The sequence below is a fragment of the Mya arenaria genome, chromosome 14, assembly GCF_026914265.1.
Source record: "Mya arenaria isolate MELC-2E11 chromosome 14, ASM2691426v1".
NCBI classification, from domain to species: domain Eukaryota; kingdom Metazoa; phylum Mollusca; class Bivalvia; order Myida; family Myidae; genus Mya; species Mya arenaria.
The window spans coordinates 31,505,949-31,533,843 of record NC_069135.1 but is presented as its reverse complement, the minus strand read 5'-3'; the positions used below and the strand labels follow the sequence as shown (position 1 = coordinate 31,533,843).

Genomic DNA, 27,895 nt, shown 5'->3' with positions numbered 1-27,895 from the left:
TTGCCTTCCGATGTATAGCATTTATAACGCAATTTATCACGTGGTATACATACACTGATACTGCAAGATATTTATTAAGCGTTGTCAACCCTCATGATTGACACACACGCTAAGCGTTCAAGTATTATTCCAATAACTCGGGTTGTGGGTGCCGTAACTATTATGAAACCAAAAACCTAACTTTTCAAAAGGATTCTTTTAAAGTTTACTCTTAAATTGTATTTTAACTGGTAACATTAGAGAAGTGGAGAAACGCTACTTTCACGGGTCGTGTACTACGTCATCAATGTATGTGTACTGTATACCATTTGGAGCTCCTCGGTCATTTTTATCGAAAACAACCTCGGATATATATGTACTGTATACAATATTTTTGCGAAAAGCTACAGAAACAAGCTCAGTAGCAAAAAGTTTAAACATAAGCCCGGTTTAATGGCACTGGGCAAACGAAAGACATAGAACATGTTTAAAGTACGGAGTAGGTTTCAATGATACAGAACAGAATATTACACAACTTTATTTCAACAATGAAATAAGTTGTAATCACTCATGACCAATTAGGTTCTTTAACAGTTGCTCGGCGGTTGCCATTGAAATTAATTTTAAAACACATATTGATAAATATACATGTACATGGGCAGGAAAAATATACCTTACTACTTAGGGATACAATTATATCTCTTCGCAAGTATGGCTTGTATACGAATATAAGAAGATTCTTTAAGATAACAATATGTTCTGTATTCAACACTTCTATCGTTTTATACATTTTGCACGAATACGAAAAAAACAATATGTCACATGTTCATTTTAATTGGCAATCGTTTTTGAAAAAAAAAAATAACATATAGCAGAAAACTTCTAACACATTTATCAAAAGTTGCAATTTAAATTATAGCGGTGATTTTTTTCAAGTATTTCTGTATTGAAATATGACCTTGTATGCGTGTCCAGACAATGTTCTCATAAATCATCCAACTTATCTATAGCATGTATAGACTTTTCCTATTAAACATTGTAAACTTATTGACCGTGCACAATGTGTAATGTACTTTGTGCAGTAATGTGCAAGTAAAACGATAGTTATAACTACAATATCACGAGGCGAGAGTTGGTCAGTCTACCCGTACACTTATCACACACGATTGTTAGGGTAAACTGCAACTTTTACTTGTATAAGTTGCTGCATGGACGAGTACAAGTGATATTTTGCAGCCTTTCTATTATAAGGTCCACATGCATGGAAACAAGGACACTGCAATAAGGATGTTCTGAAGCTACAGAACCACATCTGATCATTCAAATACTTCAACAAAAGAAATAAAGACATTACATGCACAGAAAACAACGAGAACAAGTGACAAAAAAGGATGTACATTTACCGAACGGAGATCATAGACACAACGCTGAAATGAACAATAATACCACGGTATGTACAAACCAATGAAAACCTTAGAAATGAAAATACTAACGGGAAAACAAACTAAATTCATGGTTTTAACGAGGGTATTTCAGATTGTATATATTATATCATTATAGTATATAATGTTTTTTTATAAAACAAAATATTATATTCCAAGGGCAAGTCCATGATAACACGTTATTTAACTTTTTTAAAGAAAGCGTTAAACATATTTTGGGGAGTTTAAAAAAACACTATCGGCTCATTTTCAAAATGTTCGTGAATTATCCATTTCACCATAAAATTTATTGTTAATATAAGGTATTCATATAGAAATAGAGGACATTTGTCGAGGTAAATGTTAGATCTATTTTATTTCACGAGTCTCATACAAAAACATATTTTCACGAGTGGCATAAAAAAGAGTAGTCACTAGTATAAATATTGTTTTTCTATGATCACGAGTGAAATTAAATACGGTCAAAGAACATTTTTTCTGTTTCTTTGTTTATTTTCGTAGTTTTATTTGATTTTTAATACTAGTACATTTTTTGAATTGCTTTCCAATGGATAATTTCACTAAAACCAGTAAAATTCAATTTCCAATGTTCCTGCATTGATCCAAATCTTGTTACAGCTTATAACAATTACTAGGTATCATATATAACAATGTCAGGCGGCGTTTCTCTTTTGACGGTTTTTATCGCAAGATAAGTCATCAACCCGTACAATGTTTATACGAGTATAGTTGTTAAGGCATTACATAGATAGATTAGATAGATGCTCATTTACAAACACGTTCGGATCGTTTTTTGGTTACTTACTCGCTATTGATATGAGAGGCAAAACTGGGCCTGGCGTAATACATAAATAACCAATTTAAAATAATCCTTCCACGTACAATTATTTGGACAACATTAACCTGTACGGAGTGTGGACTGGAACCACTGTCTGTCGGTTTATGAGAGAGGTGCGTTACCAACTGAGCTAGCTCGCCAACTTGTTAATGTTCTCGCAAACTATCATCTTTAAACTGTGCATTGCCATTTAAATAATCAGGATAAACAGAAGTATAACTCGCCTGTATGTTTACGTTATAACAACGACGCACATACAAGATTATACTTGACGAAATTGAATAGCGAACACTTATAAGTTATGTTTAAATCCCTTCGCAAGAGCTTAAAGTGACATTCTTATTCAAAATCAATACATACACATGTACATAACAAACAGTTTTGAGTGATAAACCTTGAACTACTTCTTTAATAATGCATTTGTGGATTTTTTTATTTCTGATTACAAGACTGTAACCGTGTATTAAATAGCTGGAACGCAAAAATATTAAATGATTGGTGAGTGCTTAGATATTTATTTCGATCTTCTTTCGTCTCATAAGGTAGAAATACCGTGTTTTTTTGCACCTTTCTTTCAAATTAAAATCGGTATCCTTTTAAAAAAACATTTTTTTTACATTTATTTGTCCTTTTTGATATATTAAAACAATTATATTAATTGTGGTAAATCTTATTTGGGAGTAAGAGTGCATCTTTAAAGATCAGTTTGCTACATACATTTTGGATATCTTTACAAATTTCACCGTTGTGTAAATCTGATATTATGTATCCTTATACTTCTTTATGTTCACAACATTAGTATAACTGATTGCGCTGATTGTGAGAAGTTTAAGTACTTTCCAACGGAAACTACAGTGGGCTTGGCCTATTAAGCCACACTAACAAAAAGTATATAATAACTGTCTACTGTATATTATGAAAGAAACTGCTCTTCATTCACGGAAATCTTAAGTACCAATATAACATTAAGCTCATTTTCTTCCTTATTGTTTTCCAAGTAATATTGCATAATTCGTCCAATATCTGCGTAGGACATTGGCTTATTCATTGACTTAAATGTAGTTATATAATGATCTTGTTGAAGTGTCTCATTTTCATTTATTTCTAAAAAAACTCCTTTGATCTTATGAAGATATATTCTTGTTTTAAAATTTGCTATAAAAATACCAATTTTAAACTAAGACTCAAAATATATATGTTTTAAATTTCGTATCATATTGAATTAAAGAACAAGCCGTACTCGGTAGGCAGTAACGCGGAATTTCCATTTAAGATTAACTCAGACCCAGAGTGACAGAGTACATGGTGACAGATTTCATGTCCCATTGATAGTAATGCTTAAAAGAAGATGTTTAAGAAATGGGTTTTCATTTCAACACAGTACCTTACTTTATACACCGTATACACACACATAATAGGCGCACTTTGATAATGTATTCTTGTCATTCAATCTAACGTTAATTTTGAGCTCAAAAATAATTTATGTGTTTCTTTTTTCTTTTACATTCTTATGTAAATTTCCAATATTTAGCCCATCTTAAACGTTGATGTAAACCCATCTAAAGGCCAAATGAACAGTTTTCTTTAACTGCATGTATGCTCCCACAGTGAGATTAGCTTAGTTCAAATGCCTATCAATTTCGATGCAAACTATAGTAGGAAATAGACACCCTGGTATACCCCTTTTATGTACTTTTAGAGACCGGTAGAATTTAATTAACGAGTTTCATTGTTTACTGTTTAACAGAGTGTTTCATGTGACAATCACAGATATAATATTGTTTAAGTCAATTGTTTATTCTTTTTTGTCGTATTTGTCTTTTTGATGAAACAAACAAACTTAATTCTAGATATATAGTTGTATATCAAAACAATGTGTTCCTATGATATGTGGATTTTCTATTATACTTCATTGCTAACTAACAGTGGTTATTTCCTTTCAATTTACAATGCTGATCTACAAGGTTTCGTTGAGGGAACGATAACCATTAATCTTATGTTCATGTCCTACATTCATTAACTAAACATGAGGTTTAAAACATTGATTTAATATTTACGCTAGATAATCAAAATGCTGTTGCTTATCTCTTCTTGAATAAAATACACCATAATTTAAATCCATTACAATCATGAATATTCAAATGTTTCAATAACGAGAACAGTTGTGCGCAGCGGTGAATGGATTTCCGCTCGGAAATTCCAGAGGAATGTACGCTATCTGTAGTTCAACTTACTTTACCATAACCTGTCGTTTAAAATAAAGTTATGGACATGCACGTTGGAATTTTTTGGATTGTTAAATGTCTTAAAAATCTGCTATATTTTCGAAAATGTAATAACAAAGACTGACTTTTATATAAAACTAGACTTGTGCAAAATAGATATCAACAAAGAACGATATCTCTCTTTGTGATCAAGCTGACACTGAAAAGGCGTTTACATGGCAATGCATAAAGAAAAAGATTCGGATAAAACCGAAGCAATTAGAGAATTTATCAAGGCAGCAGTTCGCAAAGAAGTTGGCATTGTCAAACCAGAATTTAAGAAACATATCGAGGTCGTCATAGTTTATGAAAAACAAGATTATAGAGATGTTTTAGACTTTAGAAATGATTTGCTAAAGATCGTAGATCAGTCTGAATTTCTGCGAGATTTACGAATATTACTTTTCGACGACGAAGTACATTTTTCGCAATCGAAAGTCAAAATTGTCGACGAAATGGTACGAAAATGTTGTCTGCTGATGTTTTATTTGACTAAGAATTCGGACACATCATATTTCAAATATGTTTGCGAAGAAACGCTAGCAAAAGTGACCCTTGACCGAAGCAGCTACAGCGAACGTTTCGAAACACAGGATAACATCATTGTACCAGTGCATACCTTGCCAAAACATGTCCGAAATTATCAAACACCTCCTGGAATGTCCTCGCTTCATGCGCTCGATTGGTTTGACCGGCATTCAACGTTCACCATAGACAAAGTAAAGGGTCTTCTTACAAATGCAAGGAAAATGCGAGGACGACAGGAGACGGAGGATAACGCTTCAAGAGAGTTTGCGTTTGTCCATCACCATTTGAAGCCAATGGCAGAAAAATCTGCCATGAAAAGCAGTGAAGGTCAATACAAGGTTGATTTTAGTTCTACCGCTGAAGAAAAGGGAACAGACAGAACCAAATCTGGGAAGAGAAAAGATAAAATAAATGATGAAAAAGATAATAGAGATAGCGAACATGTACAAACTGTGTTTCTAGGACTGACTGATAGTGGTATGCCTTTTACAACAGAAGAATGGCAAGAGGGTGAATAACATACATGTTGTTGACCTGTTATGCTGTGTTCCTTCGTAATGGATATCGTCTTTGCTTTGAAAGAATGTTGAAGATTACGGAAATATATTCTTGTAGAATAATTGTAATTTTGTCTGTTAATATAACATACTTAAAAATAGACAACACTTTCAAATCAACAATGTATTGTGGCTTTGTTGTGATTGCAGCTATTTTGAACAAGATTTGTGCATTTTTGTAACCAGGAAATGAATTTAATCCACTATTTTCATTATTTTATTGAATATCTTTCTTACTTGAATCGATATCATCAGGAAACCACTAGACTTTGTTCGTTGGATAGTTTGGGGCATTTTGACACAAAAACAAAATTATATTGTTGACAGACGTTTCCAAAAAAAGATTGCAAAAATGCTTTTTGTTTTAAAATATGACCGATTTCGTCAAATTTGGTCAACTCCTTATTACCCTAAAACATTTCGCGAAGGATGTATGTTTTAATCTTGAAAAAAACACACTATATAAAACATGATCTTTTGAAAGAGTTTATTTGTTGGCCCGTGGAAGGCCTTAAAACATTGTGTTCATAAGGAAAATAATTTTCGAAAAATACAACTGTGTGCCATATTTCTTCCCTGTCCCGTTATCATTCAGAGCGGAGTGAGCTTATAATTTTCATCACATTGATATTGATGAAATTTGAAAGCTTTTTCTTAATTTTACAAAAGTGTGCCAGAATATGAAATCGTTTTTGACAAATAAAATTCATGTTTTGTTTAAGTATATGTGTGATTTGGAACACGAGCTACGAGCTTGAAAGCTGTCCTTTCTGTGAAATAAAAAGTGTTTATTTAGTCATTTATAATATTTATTTATTTATTTATTTATTTATTTATTTATTTATTTATTTATTTATTTATTTATTTATTTTTATTAATTACAATATGTTTCTGTTTGTGTGGGTTTACTTATATGAACATGCATAAACATGCTTAGCACACACCATTAAATCAAATAAAAGTGAATGGTTTTTGGGACTATCCATCCATATCACCTATATCTAAACAGTCCTGACAGGTTGGATTTCGTGAGTCAACCAAGATTTTAATGAGGTACGATTGAGATTGAGAAGTGACGTGATATTTTGGCCTGGGCTTACGTAAATGTACTTAAAGGACAAACCAATGACTTTTAAATGACGACATGTCCTGGATGAAACAACCTTTATCTCGCCTCTAATTACTGTACGAGACGTCGGGTTGTATGGCAATGTACGAGCCCCTTAGTACATTCCAAATTGATTCTAAGTTTAGCGTCAAGTTCTTATTTGAAAACCTTCATGCCAGGCAGGAAAAAACGAATACTTGTGGCAAGAACTGTCAAGAACTGTGTCCTTGATACTAGCCAGCGAAGCAGCATTCGGTTTCTGTCTGTCGGCTAGCTTTTGCGAGCGCCTGCTTCATCATTTGGAACTACTCGGCCATTTTGATCGAAAACAACCTCGGATGTATGCCGGTAAATCAGTTTAAGTAGTTCGTAAAATTTTGAATTATATCATTAATTAAACGAAGTGTTTAGCTTGTACTTGTTGGTCTAAGTTTGAATTGATTGCCAGTGAAGTGTATCATTGCAAACATTATTAAGATTCCCAAGAGTTAAGTCAATGAACATTAACTGCTAAATAAAATTACTACGCGATCTATTTGCAGCGAACATAAAATACCCAATTTCTGACATTGAAAACAGTCCATATACATCCGAAATTGCTTTCGATACAAACAGAAACCTTAAGGCAAAGGTACACTTGCAGGTTCATTTATTATTGAACAATTTCAACAAAAACCTGTGTTTGAATTACAAAACACTTCTAAACTTGTTTATTACTAGTAGCATTTTGTACGTGTGTCTGTTGACGAGTATTATGGTGCGAAAAATGCCAGCTCTACTGCGACTGAGTAATCACATCAAAGATCAACAATAGCGTGTTAGGTACAATCGATTGAAGACATTAATTAATCTCACGTTTTATTCCACAAGACATCCGTGTTTATCGGAGCGGCCATGTGCAGTCCTCTCAACCAATAGTACATATGGACATCTGCGTGTTTAAACATTTTATACATTATACATTATTTTTTGTAAGAACGATGTTTTATAACCAAATTTAAGAAGGGAAGAGGAGGAATAGTTTTTTAGGTCTGAAAAGTGTTGAAATAAACATACGAAGGACCTGAACAAGATAACAATGAGGCAAACATACCGACAGTTCTACAAGATTGGCTTGCAGGGTAAGACTGGGTATAAAATGTGGCTCGAGATTATAGGGCTGTTCTTAGATGACCTCGTGACTTACTATTTTATTAGACATGAACTTTTCCAACCTTATGAAATAAAACTTGACCAAGATTCCATCAAGGCAAACATACTATCCGGTTAGTTGAAAAATGCGACCTGTAGAGTTGACACGTTTTTTTTTCGAGCTTTTGACCAAGTGAGCTACATTTTGACAATCCATGTTCGAATTTTGAATCAATGATAAACACATTATTATCAAGTTTAATGAAGATTACATAGAACATTCGCACTAGCGTATCATTTGGACCTAGTGGCCTACGTTTTAACCCGACACGATCCATGACTTAGTTTGGTAGCAAGAGCACACACATTCAAATGTTTGACTATCCAAATCACTTATGTCAGTCAATCAGCTAATATACGTGGGACAACATCGTACTCACAGTCAATAATGCCTTCAGGGGAACCGATCCAAATGCGCCTCCTCAATCTTTATCAGACGTTTTATCCAGTCTAAAAATGCATTTCGGTAAAGTGTTTGTATATTCGGGGGGCAAGGCGCATCCCGAATTTGCGACCTCCGCGGTATCCATCAGGTACTATGTCTACTGTAGCCATAAAACATGTCATCTGGTTGATTGCCCACAAAAGTTCACACCTGACATATGCCCATCTACAGACATGTTATTCCATTAAGCAGTAAAGGTTATTCAGTATAAAAATTCAAACCAAACATGTTTTCCACGTGCAATTCGTGCTTAATATTTTTGCCGCTGCTCATGCGTGAATCGATTATGTTGGACAAATACACTCGAAGGTCTCGTGCTCGTTTAGGGAATTGTTTTATATTTCCCGTTGAAAGCTGTTTGTTTTGATGGACATGCGAAACTGTGTTTAAACTGTCAGTGATTATTATTTTAGTATTCCATGTCTTACCTCGTTAAAACACTCGATCAAATAGGATGCTGAAATGTTAAAAGCAACAATTACTCTAGAGATTGTAACTTTGCAATTATCACAACCACAAGGCGCCATTTTAACTGTTGTTTTGCCTTCAATTCTCGGTACAAATGCTTTGTCAATCCCTCGAGAGCACTAGCTGCTCATGGTCCAAGTTTTTACGCCACCTCCAGACAACCAAAACAACTGATGGCAATACAGCTTTTATTTTAAAACAGAATTACTTATTAACCATGAATTGAAGAGCCGTATACTTCTATCTTTAGACCCATCGATGTAGTTAAGAAGGGGGGAACGTTCGGTCTAATATCTTGTGGAAGGAGACTGAAAAGACAAAGATTTTTTTCTGACTGTTACTCCAATTTGCATTTTTAATTGGCCATTTGTTATACTGTTTCGGGTCTTAAAGCACTTCATGGGAATAACCCAGTTTGTTCAGGGCATACAATTTCGCCTGAATTTCTCTGAAATTAATTCAATCTGTATTATAGAAATAAAACCATGTAAGGAGAAGACATCTAGACAGTGTGTCAATGCAAAGGAAATTACATTTAAAGCTACGTGTTTCTACCAGGCTGCAGACGTTTGTTTTTATTTCACCGATATACTTCGAGCCAGCATAAGATTTTCCCGGGGAATTCTCTTATAATTCACTAATTGTAAGGATGTTCCATGCTTTGTTAGAACACGTGTGCACATTACATCAAGGGCTGTAATTACACAGTACTGGCAGAACAATGTCGGCAAACATGTAATTAATATTCATTTTATTTGATTAATTTGATGATTGTTTATAATTATGTATATCGAATGACATGTAGATTGATAAGAATAAAACTTTATGTTCTTTATAATAATTATTAACAAATTTCTTTGTCATAAAGCAGTTACCATTTGAAAAAAATGAGGTTTTTTAGTGTGTGCAACTTAAGTAATTCAAGGGCAATAACTTAGAAATGTCTTGGGCGAGTTGTCCGACTTGCTTAGATGAATTGTCCAAGTTGGGTGATGATTGGACAAAAGCTTATACAGTTCCGGCGAAGACAATATATAGTTTGAGTATTTTAAGCAATTCATGGGCCATAACTCTGCAGTAACTGGTGAAAAACTGCTGGATAGAGAACTTGGCCTAGATAATATGCTCATACACAAACATGGATTGTCCAAGTGTGGTTATGATCCAACAAAAGTTTTGAGTTGCAGCTTGGGCAAGAATGTCTTAATAAATTAATCAATGTAAGGGTCATAACTCTGAATTGTCTTGGGTGAGTAATCAGACCTGGCTAGATACACTGTCCAAGTGGGGTGATCATTGGACCAAACGGAATAAGTTTTAGCGAACGTGATACATTGTATGAAGTTTGTGCAATTCAAAGGTGATAACTCTGAAGAGACTCGGGAGGCATGGCTGGTTATTGAACTTGGCCTAGATATTCTGCTTATACATGTATTGTCCAAGTTTGGTGATGATCAGACAAAAGCTCGAGTTAAAGACATGCAACATTGTTTGAGTAATTCAAGCAATACAAGGGCCATAACTGTAAGGTGACTTGGAGACATTGCTAGTTAGTTTAAATACTCTCCCCATACACATATTGTCCAAGTTTGATGATGATCCAACAAACAAGTTTTGAAGTAAGAGTGCTATAACTCACCCAATTAAAGTAAATTCCAGTGCCATAGTTTTGAAGAGTTTTGCTTGCTATCAAACTTGGCCAAGATATTCTACTCATACACATTTTGTTGATGTTTTGTGATGATCAACCAAAAGCTTCAGGAGTGAAAGCGTAAAGGACTTGGTTGGCCCCGTCGCAGGTAAATTTATATGTCTAATGACAGACATTTAAAAAATACCCAATGTATATTTCTTTCTATTTATTATCGGCAATACCACTGTATAAAACTTAACAATAATTAACAATTTAAATATGGCTCTCCAGTGATAAACAACCGGTTCATACATGTATCATACAACTTAAATGTCAGCAAAATCTCAAAGTAATTATGCTCACTCATATAATTTCAATACAAACATACAAATCAAATAACTAAAGAAATGTTTGCTTGGAAAAAGTAAAAGAAACCTTTTTGTTCCAATTTGCTTAACACTAGATGGATCAAAAATTAAAAATAAGCTTAACTAAAATTAACACTAATTGAAAATTTACTATCAATCCCATCCATATGATTGAAATTATAAACCTAAAAAGTTCTATACACTCCTACACACAGGATACAGAACGTTGGAAAAAAATAGCTCTCAATATGCTTTAATATCAAATATTGGTCTCCCTGAGCCAATTTCTGACCACTGTGCACAAGAGTGTATATTTTAAAAAACAAAGGTTGTTGGTTCTGTAAGTATTTCATATGAAACCGAAAAAAAAACTCCCAAAAAATCATTTTCTTAAACTTAGTCATTAACTATATTTCTATTGGTAACCACCTAAAACTAGGGATAAGAAGAAGCATATGAATCGATTGCACCGATTTCTATGAAATACTACATCACTATTGTTTTAATTATTGCATTTACAATATGGACACTTTACATGATAAATACTACATACATCTAGAAGGAAGCATTATAAAGTATCTGCCCGGGCTCAATTTCTCGAAATTAATTAAGCGTAATAAACTTCAGTCTCTTATTTTATTTAGCAAAAATACTTACTTAAACTTCTTTTACAAAATGAAAAACTGTTTATTTTGATTATCATAAAATTCAATTTCTTTAAAAAGTCTTAAAACAATTCAAAATAAAAATGTTTCACAAGTTATTCCCAAACAAGAATAGTGAGCCTTCATACTGTTCGACATATCAAAGTCTTCTACAACTGACACATTTAAAGTGCAAAACTGTTGTTTCTTTTCCCCCAAAACAAAATCTTTATCATTTGCATCAAAAATAGAGTAACAAGTTATTAACAGTGTCATTTTGATTAAAATATTGTTGAATTCAAATTACACAAAAGCAAACCATACGAATGCTAAACAATACAAATTTAACACCATACAATTTTATGCATGTAAAATGTTTCATGTTAAATAATTTCCTTATAATGAATAGAAAAAAATGAAGACTAAATTAATAATTATTTTTAACTTAAGTTCCTTGTTGGCATTCATAATGCAAGTTAAAGACACTGCATAAAAGAATATGGATCTAAAATGGCACATAATAATATCTAATATCTACTACATTGAATAATGTATGTTTAATACACAGTTCTGTTCATTTAAAACTTAACAGCAATTTCGAAAATGTCGGTTAACAAATATAAAATGTCCATAATGTTAACATTATAATTATAACAATAGCATTTTTATGTATTTTTTTCTAGTTTTCTTACAAACGATATAATTATTAATATATCTTAACAACAGTAACAATTCGTATCGTACAATAATTCACAATATATTTCAAAAATCACAATTTAACAAACACATAATGATGGGGTGAGAAATGTTTTATAATAATGAGCAAAAGTCTAGGTATTGGGCTCCTCTTCCGGAGTCGAGTTATTATCAGATGTACCACTTAAATTTTCAACGGACGAGGGACCTCCGCTGCGGCTTTCCCCTGAGTCAGGTCGACTGTCACTCGGACAACTGATTTCACGTTTCCACTCTTTCACCCTTTTCATGTACAACAAAGGGCCCCCAAAGTTCACAGGAATGCTTATTGGATGGAACACCTTCGTGTTTTGCTCGTACTTACTTTTGTCTAGGAAATCGTTACCTACATTTGACGGATGTATTGACATGGGAACGTAATGCGTCCCTTTCGGGTGAAGAACGAAACCGGGTAACGGACAAGTAATTTTTGGTTCTTCTCCACTCCCAGAGTCTCCTGCCGAAGAATTTCCATTCAGATCAGAGTTGGAATACAACGAGGATGAGATGTAGCTTGACAGACTTCTTGGATGACGAGCCATATCCCGCTTTATGCCACGCTGAGTATTTTCGTTTGAACCCAAACTTGATGATGAATCACTCTGTGGGATTTTCTTCCCTTCTTCTGAGAACCTTTTGGTAATCTTGTGCTTGAATTTATACACACTACTATCATTTTTGTCTGATATACTGTCCATGGTTTGGTAGTTATTCGGGTCCATTGGAACTTTGTACAAGACTTTATCACTTCCATGTGTGGATGACTTGATGCCAGAATCTGTTTTATTGGATGAATTTGAACTAGGGTACGGTGACGATGAGTTCTCCTCAACGTTCATTTTAGAGTCTTCATATTTTGCTGCTAAGAGTGACCACAAATGTTTGTCATGTTTCAAATGATCTTGTGTAATTTGTTGGGCACTTGCTAATGCTTCAAGACCACCAAATAGACTTGTCTGACCAGTTTGATCAATGTCTCGAATCATTGGGGAAGGTATGGGTATATTTGGCTGAGGCTGCATTTGGACTGCTCCATTGAATGAAGGGATTACTGGGGGCGAGCCCATGTTGAAGTCTGCCATAAGGGTACCTGTATCAACTCCCGGTTCTACGGTCATAGGCGTGAGCTGTCGCCCACTGTCCTCCTCTACATGACGATATTGTTCCTCTTTTGCCGCTTTGCTGAGCGACTCATCTAAAATGCAAAATATTCTGTAAGTAAATCATCACCTCTACAGATCATAATGTGATATCTTGAATTTACATTTTGAATAAGGAAAACATAACATCACTTTCATCCATTTTTCAAAGTTTTATGCACATTTTTGAATGATTTTCTAATTATGGACAAGGTTAAAAAGAATTGCCTGGCAAAGGCACACATAAGCTATGACACTACCTCAACTCTCTTTCATCCAAATCATACAGACAAGCTAAATTATCGTATCAACTAAGTATAATTGATGACACAGTACAATACTATCAAAATTGGCATGAAGCTTAACCAGATTAAGACCGCCATTGAGAATTACTTACTTTTTATAACAAAAAAATAAATAAAATCTAAATTGACAGGCATTTATTTGTCCAAGGTTATCACATGACTATTCAATCACTTCATCCAGTTCATGCTTCTGAATAATTCTATCAAAGTGTTTCTGCATAACGTCAATCAGGTCATATCAGTAAATCAACCCATCATTACAACTTACCATTCATAATCCGGAACTTTTCCCCTGCCTGCTCCAAGTGGGCCATGAGTCGGTTACAGAGTTTGTCATGCGCGTCCCAGCCTTCGACCTCTACAAGGTATCGCATCACCTCATCCTGGCACTCCTTAAAGCCAAGGAAGCGATCTGGCAGACTCGACTTGAGAGCTGCAAAAGGAGATTTATCATTTTAAGGGTGTGGTCAATAATTATTATATGTGTACTATTTTTATTCATTTTAGTTCAAATGAATTAAGAAATTAATGGTTTATGTTTGAAGTAATATTTCCTTCAAACAAGAGGTCTTGATCAGGAAGTTTTACTTAAAATATAAAAAGCAAACTAATATATTGTCCGGTATTGATTATTAACCATTAAACAGTCTACAAATTATGAAATTTTGTTTATAAATTTAGGCTACACTGATAAGTTGCTTCAAATAAGATAATTGAATTGACACAAACTGAGATTTCATTTAACATTTTCATGATTAGAATATCATTTTGAAATGTTGGGGCTCTCAATGAGCTCATGATAGAAGTAGGCTAAGTTAAGGTCACCAAATGTATAGTTGTAACACTGGCCGGTTGGCAAGGGCAAAATTGAGGATGGATTGAATTCAACATATCACATATTTCAAACTATTATCAACTGTATTTTAAACTGTTACCAACTATTTAAAACTGTTATCAACCATGCGTTTAAAATCAAACCTACATGAATGGATTGCTTTTCTTTACTTTGCTATTAGTGTAAATACTGGTACTAAACAGATATAAACATTGTATACTATAATTCATTATATCTATTTATATGAATCATTGCACAATTTGCACCATTGGGTAAAAACATTAACAAATTGAGGAAAAAAATTGCTATACTTTACTATTATAATATTTAGATGAAAACTTTTACACATACTCTTCATTGTTGATAGTAAACATGTGCCCTGTATGGTAGTTATATGTCATAGAGGTGTGTCCTTTAAGTTAATTGTATGTATGTGTCCTTTAAGCTGATTGTATGTATGTGTCCTTTAAGGTGATTGTATGTATGTGTCCTTTAAGGTGATTGTATGTATGAGTCTTAAAGGTGATTGTATGTAGATGTCTTTAAGGTGATTGTATGTATGAGTCTTTAAGGTGATTGTATGTATGAGTCTTAAGGTGATTGTATGTATGAGTCTTAAAGCTGATTGTATGTATGTGTCCTTTAAGCTGATTGTATGTATGTGTCCTTTAAGGTGCTGTATGTACAAGTCTTTAAGCTGATTGTATGTATGAGTTCTTTAAGGTGATTGAATGTATGTGTCCTTTAAGCTGATTGTATGTATGAGTCTTAAAGGTGATTGTATGTATGTGTCCTTTAAGCTGATTGTATGTATGAGTCTTTAAGGTGATTGTATGTATGTGTCCTTTAAGCTGATTGTATGTATGTGTCCTTTAAGCTGATTGTATGTATGTGTTCTTTAAGGTGATTGTATGTATGTGTTCTTTAAGCTGATTGTATGTATGTGTCCTTTAAGCTGATTGTATGTATGAGTCTTTAAGGTGATTGTTTGTATGTGTCCTTTAAGCTGATTGTATGTATGTGTCCTTTAAGCTGATTGTATGTATGAGTCTTTAAGGTGATTGTATGTATGTGTCCTTTAAGCTTATTGTATGTATGTGTTCTTTAAGGTGATTGTATGTATGTGTCCTTTAAGCTGATTGTATGTATGTGTCCTTTAAGGTGATTGTATGTATGAGTCTTTAAGGTGATTGTATGTATGTGTCCTTTAAGCTGATTGTATGTATGTGTCCTTTAAGCTGATTGTATTTATGAGTCTTAAAGATGATTGTATGTATGTGTCCTTTATTCTTATTGTATGTATGTGTTCTTTAAGGTGATTGTATGTATGTGTTCTTTAAGCTGATTGTATGTATGTGTCCTTTAAGCTGATTGTATGAGTCTTAAAGGTGATTGTATGTATGTGTCCTTTAAGGTGATTGTATGTATATGTCTTTTAAGCTGATTGTATGTATGTGTCTTAAAGGTGATTGTATGTATGAGTCTTAAAGGTGATTGTATGTATTAAAGGTGATTGTATGTATGTGTTCTTTAAGCTGATTGTATGTATGTTATTATGTGGTTGTGCCCTTTAATCTGATTGTATGTATGTGTCCTTTAAGCTGATTGTATGTATGTGTTCTTTAAGGTGATTGTATGTTTGTGTCCTTTAAGCTGATTGTATGTATGTTATTATATGGTTGTGCCCTTTAACATGATTGTATACTGGTGTCTTTTTAATAAACAATATAAAATTTCCATTCCATTGTTGGAATATGAGAGCTGAACATTTTTAATTGGTCAAAGTAAAACTAGGAAAAAACACGTTGTTTATCACATGCAATAGAATGCTTTAAGAATCCTCATGTGCAATAAAATGCGTTAACCCTTCCCTTTTTCAAACTTTATATATTAACACACCCCTCCTTGATCAGAATAAAGGCAGGAAAACATCTTAAGACTTAAACTATGAGATGTTCTTTGATTTTATCAAATACAACTCCTTGCATGGACAATTAATGCAAAATCACATTTACAACCAAAGTGTACAACAAAGGTAGACCCAACTAGTGTTAATGTTCAGAGCTTATAGTACATAGCAAACTTGTTGAGCTCGGTTTTACTTGTCTGTCCAACTTTCAATAATTTATACTTGTCTTGCCGACTTTCAATAATTTATTCTTGTCTTGCCGACTTTCAATAATTTATTCTTGTCTTGCCGATTTTTATAATTTATACTTTAAGTCAGGCTGACTTTCAATAATTTTTACTTGTCTGGCCAACTTTCAAAAGTTTATATTGGTCATACAGACTTTATATAATTATATATGTGCCTGATCCATATTTAATTTGGTTTAAAATTGGAGAGGTGCATGGAAAGTGATGACAAGGAAAGGATTCTTTATCCATGAGAAATCATGTTTGTTAAACTGTTCTGATTAAGTCATGCCAAACGCACCTGACAATACTGAATGAGTAATAGCTAATGCACGCACAGAGTTGTTGAAATTGTAAATGATGTAACTGTCTTTTTACCATGTCGTCAAGGACAACGTTTAATAACTAACATGCGGTATATAAGTGAATTAAAACAAAGTGCAAATAATTTTATTCTATCTTATCTTACCTGAGTGTTTGTTCACCACATTTGTCAGGTTTTTGATGTGCCTGATCGCCATTTCGATGATTTCTGTTTTCTCGATTCTGCCCTGACCCTAAAATATTGTAAAGAAAAAAAGTAAATTTCGAGAAACAAACTGTACTCACCTCCACGTATATATACAGATGTGTGACCGTGATCCGTTTTAAATTAAAAGAATTTATGCGAAATAACTGGTTTATTGAACAGGTTATTTTACATCTTTTATGGCTTATTAGCAAGTTCTGTTTCCGGAGTGGTCAGGTTTTTATCTCAAATACTCTTTGTGACACTTAAAAAAAGAATAAGAGATATAAGTCTAAATTGCTTTTTTTATTTATAAAAATATTTTAAGTTACTGCAAGATTATAAGGTATTAAATAAATGGAAACAGGAATGTTTAAAAGTAAGAAATGTTTTGCTATTTATTTCAGGATCCAAGAAAGAAGAATGTACAAAAACAAATAAGAACAGTCTATTTATTTTCCTTTTTTCTAGTTAGTTCTTGAAATAATCATATTCAAGAATGTAACAAAAAATGATATCTTATTCAATTTAAATGAATATTTATATAAAATAGCAACATTGCTTACCATAGGGCAGATTTTTTGCCAAACATTCCTGATAGGTTACTTACGCATTCAATTATGAAAAAATTGTTAAAAAACAAAAGGTAAGTGTCACTTTTCCCCAGAAATCTCCGACGTCCATGAGCAAGTTCAACTGATGCCATCTGGGACACCCCAAGCTTAAAGAACCTGCAGCAGCTAATAACTAGACGATTATTAGTTAGATTGCAAGATATATGAGGTGTTGAAGAAACATTCATACCACACACACACACTAACAAGGACAGCTACTGTTATATATTGTTCCAAATTATTTGCTTTATTTGTTGTATTAAATTGTACTTTTCCATGAAAACTAAGAAATTCTCAAGTTTTCATTTGAATACACACATGGTCAAAAAAGTGTGGACAAACCCATTAAGCAATCCATACTCAATCTGATCGTATTTTGATCTATCAATGGCATAAATGTCTGTTTGATATTTCATTCAATCTTATGAGACTAATGTGAGTATTTTTGACAACATTTCCTTTTTGGGTTTGTCCATAGATAAGTGGCCAATGGTGTATATGTTTTAAAAGAACACATCAAGTTGTCATAGTATTATTTCACTTCAGCAACCATTCTGCCCATATAACTAAGCAAATTTGAAGTAGTATATATATGATAAATGAAAAAGTTAACTTTGATAACTTTTTTCAAGAAGCTGAAATAAATTCTTTTATAAAGCAAATAAGTCGAAATAGCATATCATAGATGAAAAAGTTAACTTTGATTACTTTTTTTCAAGAAGCTGAAGTGAAATCTATTATAAAGCAAATAAGTCAGTTTTACTAATATAGAACAGCACTTTTCAAATTAGTATAAACACACAGATTTGAAGGACATCACAACAATCTGAATATACTAGAATGATTAACGAATGTACTAATGAACATAGTGTATGACATGCAAAGCGTTTTTTAAGCTGACTCAACTGACTCTTGACACAGACTTTAAACAGATAAAAAAAACTCACAGTTAGGCCAAAGAGAATATATCTTTAAATTCCCATCCAATCAGTATTTTGCACAGTCAAAAAATGATCATTACACTTAAACTTTAAACTTCACAATTATATAAAAATTACAATGAGCATTAACTTGCCAAAATTACAACCAAATATATGTAACAAAATATCATTCAATCAATAAATCAGAATTTTACATAAACAAATCGCATAAAACAGACAAAATAGTTCCAAATAAAGGAGTAGGAATGTAAAGATGTACTTTCTTGGGCCGTTTCCGTGTATGCACTGAAATATGCTCAGAACTTCAACGTCAACTATAAGCTTCCGCTGCCTTTTTGATGTAGCTGGATTAGCCAAAAGCGATAACTTACTGTCCTAGAAAACCACCAGGGACCTAATCTTATAAAATCAATTTTTCGCCATTTTCCACTATTTTTCCTGACTATTCTGTTGTAGTGCATAATATATTACTCTTGAAAGTTGTGTAATTGAATTAAATTTAATATTAATAAAATGAAAATTAAGTCAATTCTGTACAAAAACATTCTAAAACTTTAATTTAGACAATGAGAGAACTACCAACCTGTTTATTGAAAAAAAAATCAGAAAATATAACCTACAAAAATCAACATGCTACCAAAATGCATATAATATATGGGAAAACTGGAGTTAAAATTTTAAACAAGTTTCCGAGAACGTGCTGTGAGGTAAATTATAGCATTCATAATTTTGCATGCTATATATGTGAATTTTTAACAAATATATACCACTCGAAAATGGTTCGTGCAAATAAACAACTGAGTGCTAAAATATTTTGCAAAGAAATAACAGAGAAATACATTATGCATAACTAGTTAATAGAGAGAAAAACACTACTAGAAAAATGCAGTTTACTAAGCAAAGTGATGCTGTAATGACATTAAACTCATTACTTAACATTGGTTACTCTTTTAATAAATTATAAATATCCTATCAAAACCTACTAGATTTTCAAAAATGTGTATCTATCCCTCTAGTTCAAACTATTTAACTTCATAATTTTTTTCATATTTTTGGATCAAATTGCTTGTAAATTGTAAATTTCTAAGCACAGTAATCACAGCTTTCATTTCCTGCTCCTGATAAGCCTTTTTCACATCATTTATTCGTTAAAGCAAAGCTCTCAAGTCAAAGCTCTTAAAGCCGAAAGCAAAAAGCTGATATTTTCCTAAAACAGTAAATTGTAACTTTTGACCATTCCGGCGACGGTTAAAAACACCAGAAGCTTATCAATTGTAGGGACCTGATCACACAATTCAGTACACACGTTTGGTGTGCACATATAAATACATAGTTATGCATTTAATTACATGTATACAAATAATTAATTAATAATCAAATAATAGTTATAGGAAAAAATTAAAATCTATACAATATATTTAAAACAATTAACGTTATCTACTGATTTTAGACAGAGAGTTTATAATAAAAACATGCAGAATATTATTTTCCAAGAAACACGTTACGTTTATAGGGACTCACTCACAGATTTCACTTGGGCAACAATCTTTTTAAACTTAATTGATTATATACAGTTATTTTACTTTCTTAATTAACAAAAAGTAAACAGAAACTGGCATACTCCGGACTTCAAAATAAAATAATCATTTTTCTATAATCTTACTAAAACTCAGCAAAATAGAATGGTTTTCTTCATATCTTGGAATAATTATTAACAATATAGGTTTTACTAATTGAACTTTTGACCATGTTTCATCATTGTTACAATTATTTTGTTCAAATTTAATTCAAAATTATTTTGTTCCATATCTGACCCTATAAATCGTGAAAGAGTCCCTTTCGGTTTAGATGACTGATGATGAATGAATGAAAAACATGGAGAGACACCACACGCCAAAACACGTCACCTGTTTTAAGTAATTTGTTGGGATGAGGCGACTCAGATCTGCAAGGCAGTTGTTCATTCTGTCCCTCCGTCGCTTTTCAATGATTCTGTGCGACATTGGGTCCTGAAATTTCAAATCACATAACAATGATTCATATTGCAATACATAACGAACCCCGCCTCTACTTGTTGTTTTTAATGAGGACCAATTGTTTGAAGGTGTAATGGGAATCATTTATTTCAATATCCTGTCAATGAACTGTTAACAAGTGGTCAAGGTAAGGAGATGGCAAAATAACTTCATACAGGATTCAGGATAATAAAATAGTAAGAAAACATTTTGACTCAATGGTGATTTGATACTGTATAAAGGTCTTAGTTCAAATTCATAAATGAACTGAAAAAAAGGACAAGTTTAACACCTCAAGCTCAGCTAATCGATTATTATCACTTATTAAGCCTTAAGATCGTTCTCCCTTTAGCGTTGTCCGCAGTGGGACCAAGCCGGACAAGTGGGGTTTTCCTCACAACGCAAGACCACACTCGCGTGTAACATTATGCCAACGAGAGCGATTAGTCTAATAACTTGTTTCACAATCTTTGTAAAATATTAAAGATCAATTTCAACATTCCAACATTTTGTTATGATTTGTACGCACACCCATTGTAACTGATGTACATGTAGTTAATCAGAAACTTACCCTGATTGTCTTTGGCTTCTTCACGAACGGCATGTCAAATTCTTCAGAATGACAAGTGCCAAAATTCAGCGATCTAAAAAAGAGAGCAGTTGTCAATTAGATTAGCAGCCATATACATGTATGTAGTTGAAATACGACCTCAATACGGTACACCGAACATGATAAACATGACAATCAGATACACAAACAGACATCCCAAAAGGTAAGCTTTTTCGAAACTTAATTCATCATTAAACTCTATCATGATTATCATATATGAGATATATATCGAAATACCTCTATGCACCATTTTATACATCAAAACCTTAGAGTAGCACAAAACTTTTTAAAGCATTATCATGCAAAACTAAAAAACAATGTTTCTTTAAAATGTGCAATTAAAATGCAATCTTCAGTTTGGAGCCACTGTTCGCATACATGTATATAATGCAATTATAAATATATTTTTTTTATTTTTGCAGTGCTTCTTTTATGTTTAGAAACGCATCAGAATTATGCATGCATTACAATATTAGTCCAAATAAGTATGCATTGTAGGTATTGACAAAAAAATTCATTTAGTATATTCTCTAAATTTGAGTCCGTACCATTGCAATTTGTATCATAATACATTACTGGTATACATGTACCGTAATCATACGTTCAGTTTTTAATGCATATTAAGGCATTTAAATAAATACAATACACACAAAAATGCAAAATAATAGGCTTAAAATCTTAGTGAAATCGTATTAATTCAGGCACTTCTACTAATTAACTTTTAATTAAATTCCAATTAGTCCTACCTATCGCCATGAGGATCACTGATCTGCATTAAACGTTCTCCACAATTTTGTGTCATCATAGATGCTGGCGCACCGAAGTCCATCACAATTGAATTCATAACTGCACAATGTTCATGTTAAGCAAAACTCAACCCTTTAATACAAGAAAATAAAGTTGAATCCAGCAAACTCAACGTGCGAATGCTTTTTGTTCCTCCCCGCTAAACTATCATGCTTTCATTCACGTGCCGAAGGAAAAAACATATGACGTACCGATCGAAGTCACGCGTATTGTAGCATGGAAATGTGAATAGTAAACTATTAATAGCTTAGTCGATTGCTCGCTGGATTCGGTTTTTCCATACGATGAGGGTTGATTTAAAAGTTGCAGTTAATTGTTTCTGCTAGTTTTTGTTATAAACGAAATAATTACGCATGTGAAAACAAAGAAAACATGATGGCATTTTTAAAACGCCTCCGTAACTTAACATTTAAAAGATGCAATGCAAAGGCGAAGGGATTTGTTTGTAAAGCGAACGCTGCAGCGCATTACCATGACCCAGTTAGCGTCTAGACAGCGAACATGCTTCTTCCGTATGCACAGGGCCGACCCAAAAGTTATACCCTGCTAAATAACTATGCTGCCCTTTTAAAAGTGCATTTAGTAATGTTGATTGATAGCCTTTATGAATAATTTCTAGAGCAAAGAAACTGTACTTCAATGATAACTTAACGTGACAAATGATTTGTACTCTAGAACATGTACATACACTTTAATTATTTCAATCTTATACATGTATAGGTGTATATACTTATTGAATAAGAAACCGACAGTACCGTGTCTTTTTTTGAGAGGAATGTCAGTTATCAAAGATTTTGACATACAGTATAAACTATAAGAAAGTTCAATTTAAAAGGAGAAAAAAAGAAGAAGACCCCCCCCCCCCCTACACACACATAATTATAATATTTTGAATTATGCCAATATGCTGTAATCTCGTAAAACTGGGATGCCGGAAATTAAGCAATTAACATTAACATCAAATAGCATTGCATTTACAGCCGTACCGTTTATTTTTTTAAGCTGCACTCTCACAGATAGAAAGTTTTGTTTTTTTACTCAGAATCAGCTGATTTGGGTTTCAATGTCTTCAATTCAGGGGATCGAAACACGGTCTGGCTAAAAGTTCAATTATCTTAAAGCATTAGTAACGCTTTTAGCAATAAAAAAATAATAATGTTCGACCATAACTATGAACAACTACGATCTCATATTTCGCCGGCCGTCTGATATCACTGATGTCCAGTGTTTTATACAAATTATATGTCTCATTCTTACTCTAAGGCAAAACATAAAAAGTTGTCAAAACGGTCAATCTGTGAGAGTACAGCTTTAAAGTAGTATTTAGTCAACTGTATATGATCACAGCACCGGACATGGTTTTGTATATTCGCATGTACATGCATGTGCTGCGCCCCGACATACAAACATCATCACATGTTAATGCCGCCTATCAAGATGTGTTCATTCTTTCTCATGTAAGAACGCATGGAGTTCATCCCGAGCTTTAAGTACAAATATCTGAACATGAACGTGGACGGATTTGTTTTTTAAGATTTTTTTATATTATGATATTTGGCAAATCCTTCAGTTAAGGGATAAGAAACTGAATCCCGGTTTGAACGTCTATTATTTAGACTGCCCGGGCTTTATGCGTGGCACCACGGTAAATATGAAACTTAAGTGTTGATAATAAATGTGTTGTTGTTATGATCGAGGCCATTTATCATCACTACAATCATATACAATTTATCATGGCCGGGTTTCTCAATATATCATGGCCGGGTTTCTCACGATTCTTTTTTCGATCGTGATTAGCCCCTTACACGAAGATGCAAGACACACAACATAACACGCATTAAAGGGACCCGTTCACAGATGTTGAAATTGATTGTACGTATTCCAGGTGTATGAACACACACCACACGGTAACCGCAAATACTCATTTGAACCGTGATAGTTTTTGAAATAATTACAAGCCTAAAATCTTTAATCAAATACTACTGTTAAAAGCGCTTATCTGCAAAAAGACCGCCATTTATAATTCATATTTTTTTAAATGTTATCTTTGGAGCGCTTATTTAAACGTTTGATGATATTTTATCATTTAAACAAATGTTTTGTTTATATATCAATTTTTTTTTTGCTTTAAGCCCCTATTTCGACCTACCATATAAAACGTAAACAAGCCCCTTTAACATGGACACTCAATGACAGTACATTAATCGAGGGGTGAAAGCGATAAGGTTCTAAGTGACATTAAATAAAGAAGCAGATAGAACCTTTTCGCTTTCACCCCTCGATTTACTATCCGCCCGTAGACTGGTAAATATCTCACTGCGACACGCAATATTCTGATTAGAAGTACAATGACTTTATGTTCAATTCATTTACTTGTTACCAGACCATTACCATAACCCATTTAATTACCGTGAGCGTGCGAAATAAAACAACACATTTGTGTAGGTAGAAAAACGTTTTATTTCCCCAGGATACTTCTTAAATGCCCCCACCCCCTCCCCCAAGGCAAGTTGTTGACTGTTTCCAATGCAGCAGCTAGAAATGGTGATGTATGATGATATATCAAGCGGAAAACCTCGGCCAGTATCCAACAGAATTGACCATCTCGAAGCCTGCCGGAGATGGCCGAGTTGTTACGAATGGGTGATACATATATGTACAGAATTGGTTCAGTGGCCGCTTTCCGTTCCAAGGAGGGAAGTGTGTCCCCGTGTCCCCCCCCCCAATCGTTCACCTTTACCTTTTATTTCAATACAGGAGAAAGCGAAATAAAATACACTCAAAATGCACCATTTGGGACTGGCTTGACATTGTGATCTTTTCTTAAACCCCCTGCCAATGTTTTAAACAAATAAATTTCGGTTCTTAAAGATGAACAAAAAAATAGCAAAAGGTTGCACACCCTCATTAAATTCTGGCCCCGCCCTGACTACGGGGCTTGTCCATAGCATCACTGTAAACACTGCTCCCAACAACCATACTAGTGTAATAACTATGCGGTCCAGAAATAACAGACATACGAAGCTTGTGAACAACAAAGTCACATGTGAGAACATGTTACACATGATACACCGAGTGATCTTATCATCGTGCACCCCACGAAGTGTTTTGCGAGAGAAAAAGGGCGAAACCGAGAAAAACCAGAAGTGATGATTTTTTAATATAATATATATTTAAAAAAATATATTTAGTTATTTATTATAAATAAATGTGTGGTCAAAAAGAGGTGTGTAATGTTGGCCAATGTGTCATACTATAGCATATAATTACTATACAGAGAAGGACTATTTTCCGACCATATATTTTTTATGCTAGATCTATATTTTATCAATCTATTATTTGGCCGGGTGTATTTTCTTTTTTGAAGAGTTCAACTGGTTCTGGGCCAATACCATGGAAAACTCGTTCATTTGTTCAAAGCACTCGCAAATTTGGCCCAAAACCGTCTAGAGCCACCAAGTTGTGCACAAACAACGCATAGGTTAACCACTCTAGCAAAAAATCGTTTATTTGGTAATGACAACCATTTATTCGCAAAATTGAATCCCAAACGCTTCCAGACCCGATTTTCAGTTGTTTTCTAGCAGTTCACTAGAGTGAAGTCGGTGCATTACCCTTAAGTAGGTTTGGTAGGCGATACGCCCCACTACCACGCAATATTTGTTCTGGTATAAATTAGAGTTAAGCCTGGCGGAATACCACGTAGTATGAGTGCTGTGAGTGCTTTAAACATTCGCAAATTTGGCTTCAAAACGCTGCCAAACCCGACCTACTGTTTTCTAGAACTCAACTTGGGGCAACTGATCCAAAGAACTGAAAACATGACATCAGAGCGGTATTCTCGAATTTAGGCTAGCTCAGATTTTCACTAGGGTAAAGTCAGCAGAGTCCCAAAACATATTGATCAATGTCCTGACAAAACTCATTAAACCGTTAAAGGTATTTAAAACGTTGATCTTATAAAGTTACAAAACTTGATTTCCGGCTGGGTCTGTTATGTGGTGGCGGACATGCCCACTTATCACAAAAGTGTATATCGCCTCTCTCAATTGGAACTCCTCGGCTAGTATCTCGAAGCTTGTCGGAGATGGCCGTTACGATTGCGCCTCTCTGGGAAACTCGTTGATTCGTTTAAAAAAGGCTTATTAAGTTGGTACTAAACCATTACCAAACCCAAAATCTGTTTGGGTCTAGAGTGGAGTAGGCGGAATACCGTCTACCAGCTGTAGTAGGGGACACGGCAAACTTCCAACGCCTGTATGCCACCACCCCACCCAGGGAAATATCGTTTCTCGATTAAAGAACTTGCAATTTGATCCCAAGCCGATACCATTCCAGAATTCCCTCTGGAAAACTGTCACACAGACAACGCCCTCGGCTTCTACGTCGCTTTTAACCAGAATTTCTAAGTAGAAAAATAAAAGGCCATCAATTGCATTGCACGCAATAAGAATCTTACTTGATTAGTTAAGTAGCTTGGGTGTTGGGAGACCTTATACAAGTATAAAGTTTAATTAAAATACATAAAGTAGATGCTCAGTTATTGACTTATGCACGCTTGCCATAATTGCTAAGTAAAATAATCAGGGCACAGTCATTTTAATGGGATTGAGCTACTGCTTTCATATATTAAGGCCTTTCGAGATTTTCTGACATTTTTAAATTGCACTAATGCGTAGATATTTTATGCAAGATCGTTGGTATGAGTGACCCGTTTGATAAATCTGAAGAAAAATAGGTTAAATGTCAGAAAATGTGCTTCAGGTCAAATAACACAAAATCAGGAGTTCATTCCTATCAAATAATGTGAAATAATCTAGAACAATAATTTACATTGGATGACTTAAGGAATTGCAAATATACGCTCAAACCATGTGCACATCAAAGTCACATGTGTGAACATACACTTGCAACTCTGTGAGAGCCGGGGTGTGTCCGTGTTTTTTTCAAAGTGATAGTAAACTGACCATCAATACATTCACATTCACATACAGATGACGTCAGAAACTAAAGTGTTTTTCACGAACCTTGTGAACAACAAAATCACATGTGAGAACATGATGCACGTGTAGCACCTTATTGGCTTGTTCACAGGAGCAGGGTGCGTTGTTTTGTCACACCTGCTATGGCCACGCCCTTCCCCTCCCATTTTTTCAACAAAAATGCAAAACATATTCCCAGGCTTATAAATAAATGATTAGGGAACTGTACTTTGTACTAAATCACAATGGTTTTATTTGTTTGCAATGTGCTATGATTTTGTAATATTTGTTTAAAAAGATTATACAATCAAATTATAAATTATTATAACTATTGTGATTTAGTACTATAGTTATTGTTTTTTACTATTGAATGAAATGCTGTGTAGTTAGACATATAATGAAACTGAGGTCGGATAATGGTTTTAAAAATGGTTAAAACTTAAACAGTTTCACTGATTTACGTTTTTGTACTATCTACCTGCACCAAGTATCTGCATACATTAACTACAGCGAAATTGTTATTCAAGTCAAGTCAAGTTTTATAAGCATATTCGTTTGGAACATTTTCACATGTAAATAAATAAATAAGCAAATTCAAGCTCATTCAACTTCTGTTTCAAATTTAATAGCTGTCCAAGTGTTCGTATATTCGCCTTTACAGATTTCATAAGAAATACGTTAATCATAGGATACTATGACTTAGGGTTAAGCCAGAAATATTTTTCGTAATTCGAATTTTCATGATCAAAGTTAATGGGGAAACTTGCCAGTTCACCATAAACTGCAGCATTGTATGATGGTAG

At 33.7% G+C, this 27,895-nt stretch overlaps 1 protein-coding gene and 1 pseudogene across 1 annotated transcript; one reads left to right on the top strand and one right to left on the bottom strand.

Annotated features, from left to right (window-relative positions):
- Positions 1-27,895, top strand: part of LOC128217121 (uncharacterized) — a 219,034-nt pseudogene that overhangs the window by 163,106 nt on the left and 28,033 nt on the right.
- On the bottom strand, positions 10,671-22,293 carry LOC128217119 (uncharacterized). The gene is made up of 6 exons (XM_052924018.1): positions 22,050-22,293; positions 21,265-21,337; positions 20,586-20,687; positions 17,085-17,172; positions 13,913-14,077; positions 10,671-13,395 (listed from the first exon to the last, which is right to left on the bottom strand). The coding sequence occupies exons 1-6, from the start codon at positions 22,145-22,147 to the stop codon at positions 12,296-12,298; spliced, it is 1,626 nt and encodes a 541-aa protein (XP_052779978.1). The 5' UTR covers positions 22,148-22,293; the 3' UTR covers positions 10,671-12,295.